The sequence below is a fragment of the Heterodontus francisci genome, chromosome 3 (genome assembly GCF_036365525.1).
Source record: "Heterodontus francisci isolate sHetFra1 chromosome 3, sHetFra1.hap1, whole genome shotgun sequence".
Taxonomy (NCBI): Eukaryota; Metazoa; Chordata; class Chondrichthyes; order Heterodontiformes; family Heterodontidae; genus Heterodontus; species Heterodontus francisci.
Window position 1 is genome coordinate 92,288,303 of NC_090373.1, and position 12,515 is coordinate 92,300,817.

At 42.0% G+C, this 12,515-nt stretch overlaps 1 protein-coding gene across 1 annotated transcript in view; it reads left to right on the forward strand.

Annotated features, from left to right (window-relative positions):
• The window catches only part of cdc5l (CDC5 cell division cycle 5-like (S. pombe)), a 78,394-nt gene that overhangs the window by 42,577 nt on the left and 23,302 nt on the right, over positions 1 to 12,515 (forward strand). The window contains exons 11-13 of the mRNA XM_068024406.1: positions 3,068 to 3,232; positions 3,503 to 3,583; positions 3,856 to 4,098. Coding sequence (XP_067880507.1) covers positions 3,068 to 3,232; positions 3,503 to 3,583; positions 3,856 to 4,098 — 489 coding nt within the window. The remainder of the gene's footprint in view (positions 1 to 3,067; positions 3,233 to 3,502; positions 3,584 to 3,855; positions 4,099 to 12,515) is intronic.

Consider the following 12,515-nt stretch of genomic DNA (forward strand, 5'->3'; position numbering starts at 1 on the left):
CTGACATCGCATAATATTTTGCTTGCTAGATAACTAATACAGCTGTGTTGTTCCCCATTGATGTTTGTGTGCGTAACTACTTTATTTATGCAGAGATATGTGTTTTGATGGCATTAGATTGGCTGTACACTTCATATACAGCTTAATTGCCCCCATGTCCATGGCTGAGTCAATAATTTTGTCAAATATCCAGGGAGGGAGAGAGAAAGTGAGGATCTACAGGCCAGTTAGCCGAACATCTATCGTTGGTAAAATGCTGGAATCTGTTATTAAGGAAGTCTTAATGCATTTAGAAAAGCACAGTATGATCAGAACAAGTTGACATGGTTTTACTAAAGGGAAGATCCTGTTTGACAGATTTATTAGAGTTTTTTGAGGATGTAACTAATAGGGTAGATAAAGGGGAACCAGTAGATGTAATATACCTGGTTTTCCAAAAGGCATTCAATAAGGTGTCACACAAAAGGTTAATAGGCAAGATAGGGCTCATGGAGTTGGGGGTAATATATGAGCATGGATGGAGGGGGTAATGTACAGGAAACAATGGGTGGGCATAAATGAGGTATTTTCAAGTTGGCAGGTAGTGAATAGTGGAGTGTCATAAGGATCAGTGCTGAGGTTTCAGCTATTTACAATCTATATTAATGACTTGGATGAAGAGACAGAGTAATGTATCTAGGTTTGCTGATGATGCAAAGGTAGGTGGAAAGGTAAACTGGGGAGGATACAGAGAGGCTGCAAAGAGATAAAGACAGGTTAAGCGAGTGGGCAACAAGATAGCAGGAGTAGTATAATGTAGGCAAGTGTGAAGTTATTCACTTTTGTCGTAAGAAGAGAAAAGCAGAATATTTTTTAAAAGGTGTGAAACTTGTAAGTGTTGATGTTCAGAGAGGTAGGTATGCTAATACAAGGAACACAAAGTTAGCATGAAGGGACAGCAAGCAAATAGGAAGGAAGATGGCTTTTGGCCTTGATTAAAGGGGATTGGAGTAGAGCATAGTTGTCCAAACTTTTCGGTCAGAAGGCCGCATTATGATTTTTGTTCGGCCTGGAGGGCAGGTGAGCAGATTTCGAAAGATAAAGGCAATAAAAAGTTAGCTTACTGATAAAAAACAAGAACAAATGTGCATTTTTGTGAAGAAGCTTTAAATAAGAAGACAAATTTATTGACTTACTTTCTTGTCACTATATTGAAAACTAATTTAGTGATATGCCTGGCGCTGTTTTGCTTGCATAAGTAGTCAATCAGTAGGCGGCACACTTGATGTAGCGATGCAGAGTATTCTGGATAGATATCCATCCGGCAGGAGTGATCTTGATCTCTCTCTTTGTCTCTTCCTGTGTTTCCTCCTCCCTGTGTTGTTCCTCCCTCCACCCCCCCCCCCCCCCCCCCACCGTGTCATTCTCTCTCTCTGTGTTCCACACCCATCCCCCCTCTTTCTGTTCCCCCCCCCCAACCCGCCCCTCTCTCTCTCCCCCGCCCCTCTCTCTCTCTCCCCCGCCCCCCCCCCCTCCCCCTAAATTGATCCCTGGGATGATGTCCTATGATGAGTAAATTGAGACTATGTTCTCTGGAGTTTAGAAGAATGAGAGGCGATCTCACTGAAGCATACAAGATTCTGAAGAGGCTGGATGGGGTAGACACTGAAAGGTTGTTCCTGCTGGTCGGGGTATCTAACACACACGGGCACAGTCACAGGATTAGGGGCTGATCATTTCGGACTAAAATGAGGAGAAATTACTTCACTGAAACGCTTGTGATTCTTTGGAATTCTCTACCCCAGACGATTGTGTATGCTCCATCGTTGAATAAATTTAAGGCTGGAATATACAGACTTTTGGTCTTTCAGAATCAAGGGATATGGCAAGTGGGCGGGAAAGCAGAGTTGAAGCCTAAGATCAGCCATGACCGTATTGAATGGCAGAACAGGCTTGATGGGCCATATGGTCTACTCCTATTTCTTGTGTTCTTGATGAATTGAGATGGAGGTTGAAATCGCCGAGGATGAGAAGTTGCTTTGTGCAGAAGCTGAGGGAGGAAAGCAGCGAACATAACGGTGAAAATTGTTTTGTTATTTTATTATTTTTTATTCAGAGATACAGCACTGAAACAGGCCCTTCAGCCCACTGCGTCTGTGCCGACCATCAACCACCCATTTATACTAATCCTACATTAATCCCATTACCCTCTCACATCCCCACCTTCCCTCCATTCCCCTCCAACCTACCTGTTGCATTTGAGCAATAGAGAGCAAACTTTTTAAATGAGGCAATAAGTGTGGAACAAAGGTGAGATGCTCAAAGGAGGAGAAGGAGCCAGAGGAGTAAGGAGACAGACCAAGGTGCTATTTTGCAATAGCCATACTGCCACTTTGACGATCTGGGTGGCACAAGTGGTGGCAGGTATAGCCAGGAGGGGAGGCTTCATTTAGTGGGAAGGTATCATCGCTCCTCAGCTAGATTTCCATCTAGGCCATGATATTAATTTTTTTTTACAAGTCTTCATGATATTAAAGATCTTTTGGGCCTCCTTATCTCGAGAGACAATGGATACACGCCTGGAGGTGGTCAGTAGTTTGTGAAGCAGCGCCTGGAGTGGCTATAAAGGCCAATTCTGGAGTGACAGGCTCTTCCACAGGTGCTGCAGAGAAATTTGTTTGTTGGGGCTGTTGCACAGTTGGCTCTCCCCTTGCGCCTCTGTCTTTTTTCCTGCCAACTACTAAGTCTCTTCGACTCGCCACAATTTAGCCCTGTCTTTATGGCTGCCCGCCAGCTCTGGCGAATGCTGGCAACTGACTCCCACGACTTGTGATCAATGTCACACGATTTCATGTCGCGTTTGCAGACGTCTTTATAACGGAGACATGGACGGCCGGTGGGTCTGATACCAGTGGCGAGCTCGCTGTACAATGTGTCTTTGGGGATCCTGCCATCTTCCATGCGGCTCATATTAAAGATACAGTATTGAAATCCAACATCGAGATTTTATCAAGCCTACAGCTCATTGTGTTGTCACTCTGAACTTTTCAATTGTTGCCCCAACACTTGTAATCGATTTTACTTGTAGGAAAGAGAACATCGAGATCAACTCCGAATGGGTCTGCTAAACCTTCCTACTCCAAAGAATGACTTTGAAATTGTGCTCCCAGAGAATGCAGAGCGTGAGCTTGAGGAACAGGAGACAGAAGATAACTTCATCGAAGATGCTGCTGATGTAGAATCTCGTAGACAAGTAAGCTCCTTCAAAAGTTCTACCAAAGTCGTTTTTCAAAGTTTTTGTGAATGTGCAGTGCATTGTACTTGAATTTACTGAATTGCATTTTAATAGTAATAGTTACATTGGATCACATGGCCAATATTTGAATTCTCGAAACTGGTATGTTCTTTAACTAATGACCTGCTGATAGCTCAGTGGAATAGTACAGTATGTTTAGCATGCATTTGTATTTGAAAGCCAAATTTGTGTTTGGAAGATTCACGTTTTTCATTATTTCCTATTCAGGCCATGAAAGATGCTGAACGTGAGAGGGAATTAAAAAAGAGACACCAATCAGTACAGCGAAGTCTTCCAAGACCTACAGAGGTGAGTATAAAACTTGCGATTTAATATTAAAAATAGGCAGAAAGTGAACTTGGAATTGAAAACTAGTAAATCATCCTACGGCAAGTTGAAAGGATGACTATCCAATCAGTGAAAGAATTGCATTATGAAAAGCTAGCAATAGCAACATGGTGAAAGATCTATGAATCACGTTTTTAGAATTTTTAAGTTTAGGCATTATACAGGTAACTATGGAAATGTTCTTTCAAAATATAAAATTGTAGTGTATAAGCCACGTTTTCTTTTAATTTTAGGTAAATGAAACCATCTTACGGCCTCTGAATGTTGAGCCACCCCTGACTGAGATGCAGAAAGCTGAAGAGATGGTGAAGAAAGAAATGATTATCATGCTACACTATGATACACTTCATCATCCGTATGTAGACCTGTTTGGTAAAAGAGGGAAGGGAGCAGGATCAAGCTCCAGTAATGCTGAGCACATTGCTTTCCTGGAACACAATGGATATGAAAAGATCAGTAAAGAAGACATGAAAAAGGTTTGTTAACTATTGTAATGTTTCAAATAGAACTTGTAACTGATAAATTTGGGTGATGGAACGTTCCATTGAGTGAGTAAAATCTGAAAAGATTTTGAAGAAAAAATTGCATTTTTTTAAAGTTTCCAACTTGGAAGGGGAATAATTCCAGACTGTTCATTCTGAAGGCGACACGTGGAGCTTGTGTTATTTTCCATTGGGATAAAAGAATAAGTGGATATATTATCCAGGACTTTAAAATTCCGGGTGGTAGAGATGTAAGCAGGCTATTTCTTAGTGTGGGCCGAATAGTGGAGACAGGATTAAAATTAATAACTCCACAGGTAGTACTTGAGGTTAGAAGAGACCTTTTCTACTGAGTAGTAGATATGCTGGAAAAGACAGCTGAGGGTCAGTCAGTAAACTTCTTTGGAAAGAAACTGGATGAATATCTGGTTGGGGATGAGATTGGAGCTAATAGGGATTCAACACTGCTGGGTTCACAATGGTTTCTGTGTTGCTGTTGTAGGGAAGAGCAGCAGGTGAGGTTTTGTGGGTGTTAGTGGAGTGCATCAGGTCAGGGTTGAACAAAGGCGATGGGGGAAAAGATCATAATCCAGATCTGGGTTGTCCAACCTTTTCAGGCGCAAGGCCACATTACGATTTTTGCTCGGCCCAGTAGGGGGCCAGTGAGCAAATTTTGAAAGATAAAGGCATTAAAAATTTATCTTACTAAAAAAAAAAATTATTGTTCCAAGAGCATTTGAATGCTCGATATTCAGCATCAATCTTCCTTTTCTTGCTGTATCCATGGGCTGCCAACTATGAGAGGGAAGTGACTCAACTTCAAAATGGTTATAAAACTACCAACAGGTCTTATGCTTTCCCTGGTTGATACTTCCCAACACACAACTATTATCTTGGCCAAGTTCCATGACTCTAATCTGGGTATATGAAATAGGGCAGACTGGGTTTTTAAAAATTACTGGATTTTCTTCAACAATTCCTCCCTTCGCCCACCATGCACCAGGAGCAGAAATTCACCTCCCCACCCCCACCACACAGTCCCTGTGAGCTCCTCTCTCCCCTTCCTTTCTCCACCAATTCCGACTCCCCTTCTTCGTCGCCGCTACCAACTCCAACTTCCCTTCTCCGCCACAAATGCATAGAGCTCTCCTCTTCGCTGCCACCTCAAAGAGTTCACCTACCTCTCCCAACAGTTTTTATTGGTCAGCGCCCAGGATTGACAGGCCTGAACAAAGCGCACGCCTTGATTGGCGGGTCAGAACGAAGCGCACCACGATTGGCGGGCGGACCGAAACCTTTGGCGGGCTGGAGTGTGACCCGTGGGCCGTATGTTGGACAACCCTGATCTGGATCATTGCTTAACTACCTTTGAGAATTAGGAAATAATTATGCTCAACATTCCCTCAGGTGTTAAATGGGTAGGGTAAAATCCAGTGATTGGTAAATTGTGTATGGTGTGCGGAAGGATTAGGTTTGATGAATGAAATGTTTTTCTTCAGTTTTATATTGCCCATCCCACAAGTCAACAGTCACTGTTTCCTCTATGACTCTCGGCTGTCAGAATGCAAGCAACTTGTAGCAATAATAGAAGAATGGGAGGAGGTTTAAAATTTCATAACTAGCAAAGAAAAGAGTGCTATAAGCTAATCATTTTAATGTCTGAGTTTAAAATTTGTTTTAAGTACAGAAAGTATTTTTTAAAAAAGTAAAAATACATTCTTTCGACACCCATGTCATTGCTTCAAAAGGAAATACTGAATTTTATATCAGAGGTATTGACAATCTTGTGGCAAAAAGAAAAGTTAATGGAAATGAATTCAGTATATGCACCCCAAACACCATCATGAAGTATGAGCCTTCTGAATGAAAGGTAGTCTTTTATTCCTTGGACTGTTGTTGAAATATCCCTTGCAAAATTTCTATTTTCTTGAATTCTCTTATGCATTCCTTTTCGTGTACTTGCTACCTAATCCGACATTGGAATGAAGCTCCAAAAATGCCATGCATCTTAAAAAACCTGTCCCTTTATCAAAAATTCCCTGCATATACATCAGTGTAGAATTTTGAAATTAGTACAAAGGTACATGCATTGCATTTTCAAATAGTATAAGATGAATAAAACAATTTGAAAGGAAAAGTGCAACATTCCAAAATGTGCCTTGAGATTGCGAATGGCAAGTGCTGGTGTTACATTTTATAAGTTTCATGTAGAATTTTGTCTTCATTTGCAATTGTATGATATTTTTGACCCTACAATTGAAAAGTACTGGACTGAACAATGCAGTTGATTTTTAGATCTGGAGTAAGGTTAATCTCTTTTATATTAAATATCCAAACTAATGATGTAAAGCTTTTCAGTTATCTCTTATCTGTTCAGCTGCCTGAATTAATTACATTTTAATCTAATTTGCTGGTATGTCCTGATCATTGAAATGCTGCTGGGATCAGTAGCTTGGATGGGCAGTGCAACTTGTTTATTTTCAGATAGTATGGAAATCATAAGGGGCTTTGGGGTATATAGGCACAAAATTACAATAAATGGCTGACTAGTTGTTACTAATTTCTTAAAAACTGATCTGCCTGGATGTTGCAATTGAAGTATAGGTTATGCCACAGTTATAGCCTCAGCTGAAGTATTGTGCTCAGTCTTGGGCACCACACTTAATAAGGATGTCTAGGCCTTGGAGTGAGTGCAGAGGAGATTTACTCGAATGCTACCAGGGATGAGGGCCTTCAGTTATGTGGAGAGATTGTAGAAGGTTCTCCTGAGAGTAGAGAACTTTAAGAGGAGATATGACCGAGGTTTTCAAAAGCATATGAAGAGTTTTGATAGAGTAAAGAAGGAAAAATTGTTTCCAGTGGCGCAAGGGTCAGTAACCAGAGGGCACAGATTTAAGGTAATTAGGAGAAGAATCAGAGATGAGATGAGATTTTTTTAGTAGCGATTTATGATTTGGAATGCACTGCCTGAAAGGGTGTTCGAAGCATATTCAAGAGTATCTTTCAAAAGAGAATTAGATAGATACTTGAATGGATTTTGGTAGAGTAAGTAGAGAGAAACTGTTTCCAGTGCCAAGACAGCCAGTAACCAGAAGGTGCAGATTTAAGTTAATTAGCAAAAGAACCAGAAGGGAGATGAGAATTTTTTTTACGCAGTGAATTGTTGTGATCTGGAATTCATTATCTGAAAGTATGTTGGAAGCAGATTCAATAGTAGCTTTCAAAAGGGAATTAGATGAATGCGTGACGGGAGAAAAAAATTAGAGGGCTATGGGGAAAGAGATGGGGAGTAGGACTAATAGGATAGTTCTTTCAAAGAGCCACAGACATGATGGATTGATTGGCCTCCTTCTATGCTCTATGATTCTATGTATACTGTCATAGTAATTTGAAGGGTCCTTGAATCAAATTGGGTAAACACTTTATCCTTTGTTCCTGTGTATTGTGGGAACTCTAACTCTCGCAAAAGCACCATGCAGTTTATAAGTAATGGAGAGTTTGTGAAAAACTTGGATTAGTACGATTGTATTTGAAGCACTTTGGTTTGGACAAAGAAGTGGTCAGTCACTGTCATACCATTTATTGGGTATTATCAAAAGGATATGGGGACATAGCGCATAGAGTTTAAATTACGCTTGTAGCTGGAAAAGGTAATACTGTTCCTTTGGACAGCTATAGCTGCATATTAACCTTAGCTCTTCGGTCCTTCAATTTTTGTATTATTTAAACTAGTAATGATATGCCAGTCCAGCATGGACCAGGAATAATAATTAGAAAGTCATGGTCATTTATGGCACAGAAGGAGGCCATTCAGCCTATTGAGTCCATGCTGGCTCTCCACGGAGCTGTGCAGTTAGTCCCACTCCCTCGCTTGATCCCCATAGCCCTGCACGTTTATTTCCTTTAAGTGGCTATCCAATTTCCTTTTGAAATCATTGATTCTCTCCGCTTCCACCACCCTTGTGGGCAGCGAGTTCCAGGTCATTACTACTTCCTGCATAATAAAAGTTCTCCCTCGTATTTTACCTGCTTCTCTTGCCCAAAACCTTCAATTTGTGTCCACTATTCCATGTACCATTAGTTAATGGGAACAGCTTTTCCTTGTCTAACTTATCGAAGGCTGTCATAATCTTGTACACTTCTATTAAATCTCCCCTCAATCTCCTTTATTCTAAGGCGAACAATCCCAGCTTTTCCACCCGAACCTTGTAACTAAAATCCCCCATCCTTGGAACCATTCTGGTGAATCTCCTCTGCACCCTGTCAAGGATCCTCACATCCTTAAGTGTGGTGACCAGAACTGGACGCAGTACTTCAGTTGGGGGTCTAATCATGCTTTATAAAGGTTTCATCCTTGTTGGAATTTGCCTAGTGTCACAAGTTTTTTTTTATTGAAAGCTTAGAATTACGTATTTTTTTTAAAAACTGAGAAAAAGGATTTTTCTCTGAAGATTGAATGCTGAAACTTGGTGTTTGAACTGAGCGAAACACAGACTGTAAGACACCTGTTTCCAAGCAACTTAGAGGAATGGCAGGTCAGGATTTATGATTGTCACATGACTGGTCTGTTGATGTTTTAGTTTCACTTTTGCATTGTGAAAAAAGACCAGTGAGCTGGACAAGCTGCATGCAATAAGTTCTTTGCTTTAACCTGCCTGGAGCAAATGAAAAAGAACTACTTCTGAAAAGGATGACTTGCATCTCTTGGAAAGAAATCCTACATTTGAGTTGTGGCTGTGGTCTCCCTGGAGAGGAAAAGACCCAGGAAAAGAAGAATTGCTGCTCTCTTTGGAGAAAAACTGCTTTGCAGCAAAGAAGCCCCTGCATTCGGAAGGTATAGGAGCTTTCTATTGCCTCCAGCCTCTGAAGAATCCGTGCCTCAGGCTTCCTGTTGCCTCTTGTATTTTGGGAGATCCTGAAATCTCAAGAAAGCTTCATTTGCTGGACTGCTACTTCAAAACTCAAGCAGACCTGTTGCTACACCCTTTGCTGAAAGACCTGTTTGACGCCTGCTGCAGACAAATTGCCTTGAACGTCTATCCATCACCCACTGTTCAACAACCTCGCCTGGGAGACTGAGTGGCATCTGACTATTTGACTCTGGGACACCTCACCATACCGGAAACATTCTACCAGAGCTGGATAAACTCAATCATTTTATTTTTTCCTTTTTGTTTAAAGAAACCTGGTTTGGTGTGCTTTATTCTGGGGGACAAACAGAGTGTTTAATTTGGCTATTTTTCAGTAGGTAGGAAGCTTTACTAATATGTTGTGGCCTATGGAGTAGTGGGACTGAATTAACAGTGCATTTCTCCCACCTTGGTCGGAACACGAACCTGTACGTGAAGCATCTCTTCCTTAAAGATAACCCATTGTTTATCAGAAGCCCTATAATCTGAATGACTGTATAAACTGTAATTGCAAAAATGTAGTATTTTGCATTTTCGCGCCACAATGTTTGAAATTTCCTTATGAAGCTTTTGCATGAAAAAATCTAAAATGTCAGATTTAAGCATTCACAGAATCACAGAATAATACAGTGCAGCAGAGGCCCTTCGGCCCATCGAGTCTGCACCGATGCATTAAAAGACCTGACCTGTCTACCTAATCCCATTTGCCAGCACTTGGCCCATAGCCTTGAATGTTATGACGTGCCAAGTGCTCATCCAGGTACTTTTTAAAGGATGTGAGGCAACCTGCCTCTACCACCCTCCCAGGCAGGGCATTCAGTTCATTGTTTTCCCAGGTGGCTGACGAATATGAATTTTTATCTAAGTAACATTTTTTAAAGTGAAAGGAGGGCTGGGAAATATTGTATATTGTTAACCCATATTACTGCTACCCTTCATGAAAAAATACCTTAATTATGGTTTATGGCACCAGTTTCAAGATCCACTTGGTAGGAAAATTGCAAACTTAAGATTACTGCAAGTGTTGCCACTCTGTGCCACTGGATGTCAGTAATATGTTTGCAATAGTGTGCTACAGAGTTTGGCAAGACTAATGTAATGAAAGAATGGACTCATACACATAGAACCAGATACTCTTAAAGTCATCTGCTTTTGTGACAATAAAATAATAACGTTCTTTTCAAATCCACTTCCATTTTCACCTGGACGGCCTGTGAAAGCAGTGAAAAAAGACAACAGCAAGTGTATTTTGACATTGTTGGCTTTTCATTCAAAATTACTCATTTAATATTTTGGTGAATAAAATGGCAAGACACACTAGAAAAACACAAGTCAGTACCCTCAGTATAGAGTTTCAGGTTTGGAGCTATTTGAAGTAGAACCTATACAGTGCATTGTTTTAATTTTCTAAAATAGCTGTTATAATTTATCAAGCCAAAAAATCTTAATATAATACAATGTCCAATAATCGTAGAATCGTAGAGTTATACAGCACAGAAACAGGCCCTTCGGCCCATCGTGTCTGTGCCGGCCATCAAGCACCTAACTATTCTAGTCCCATTTTCCAGCAATTGGCCCGTAGCCTTGTATGCTATGGAGATACTAGTGTTCATCTAAATACTTCTTAAATGTTGTGAGGGTTCCTACCTCTACCACCACTTCAGGCAGTGTATTCCCGATTCCAACCACCCTCTGGGTGAAAAAAACTTTTCCTCAAATCCCCTCTAAACCTGCTGCCCCTTACCTTAAATCTATGCCCCCTGGTTATTGACCCCTCTGCGAAGGAGAAAAGTCTCTTCCTAGCTAACCTATCAATGCCCCTCATAATTTTGTATACCTCAATCAGGTCCCCCCTCAGCCTTCTCTGTTCCAAGGAAAACAACCCTAGCCTTTTCAGTCTCTCTTCATAGCTGAATTGCTCCAGCCCAGGCAACATCCTGGTGGATCTCCTCTGCACCCTCTCCAATGCAATCACATCCTTCCTATAGTGTGGTGCCCAGAACTGTACACAGTACTCCAGCTGGGGCCTAACTAGCGTTTTATACAGCTCCATCATAACCTCCCTGCTCTTATATTCTGTGCCTTGGCTAATAAAGGCAAGTATCCCATATGCCTTCCTAACCACCTTATCTACCTGTGTTGCTGCCTTCAGTGATCTATGGACAAGTACACCAAGGTCCCTCTGACCTTCTGTACTTCCTAGGGTCCTATCATCCATTGTATATTCCCTTGCCTTGTTGGTCCTGCCAAAATGCATCACCTCACACTTCTCAGGATTAAATTCCATTTGCCACGGTTCCACCCGTCTTACCAGCCCATCTATATCGCCCTGTAATCTAAGGCTTTCCTCCTCACTATTTACGACACCACCAATTTTTGTGTCATCTGTGAACTTATCATACCTCCTATATTTACGTCTAAATCATTAATGTACACTACAAACAGCAAGGGTCCCAGCACCAATCCCTGTGGTACACCACTGGTCACAGGCTTCCACTCGCAAAAATAACCTTGACCATTACCCTCTGTTTCCTGCCACCAAGCCAATTTTGGATCCAATTTGCCAAATTGCCCTGGATCCCATGGGCTCTTACCTACTTAACTAATCTCCCATGCGGGACCTTATCAAAAGCCTTACTGAAGTCCATGTTAGGCTGCATCAACTGCTTTACCCTCATCTACACATCTAGTCACCTCCTCGAAAAATTCAATCAAGTTAGTTAGACACGATCTCCCCCTGACAAAGCCTTGCTGACCATCCCTGATTATTCCCTCTCTCCTTTACATGGTCCATCTCCGACACTTCCCTTCCCTTCCTCGACTTCTCTATCTCTATCTCTGGTGATAGGCTGTCTATTAATATCCATTATAAGCCCACTGACTCCCACAGCTACCTCGACTACACTTCTTCACACCCTGCCTCCTGTAAGGACTCCATTCCATTCTCCCAGTTTCTCCATCTCCGACGCAGCTGCTCTGATGATGCAACCTTCCATGACAGCGCTTCTGATATGTCTTCCTTTATGCTCAACCGAGGATTCCCCCCATTGGTTGACAGGGCCCTCAACCATGTCCGGCCCATTTCCTGCACCTCTACCCTCACACCCTCCCCTCCCTCCCAGAACCGCGACAGGATTCCCCTTGTCCGCACTTTCCACCCCATCAGCCTCCATATCCAAAGGATAATCCTCCGCCATTTCCACCTCCGCCATTTCCACCACCTCCAACGTGATGCCACTACCGAACGCATCTTCCCCTATTTCCCCTGTCAGCATTCCGAAGGGATCGTTCCCTCCGTGACACCCTGGTCCACTCCTCCATTACCCCCACCACCTCGTCCCCTTCCCATGGCACCTTCCCCTGCAATCGTAGGAGCTGTAATACCTGCCCATTTACCTCCTCTCTCCTCACTATCCCAGGCCCCAAACACTCCTTTCAGGTGAAGCAGCGATTTACTTGTACTTCTTTCAGTTTAGTATACTGTATTCGCTGCTAACAATG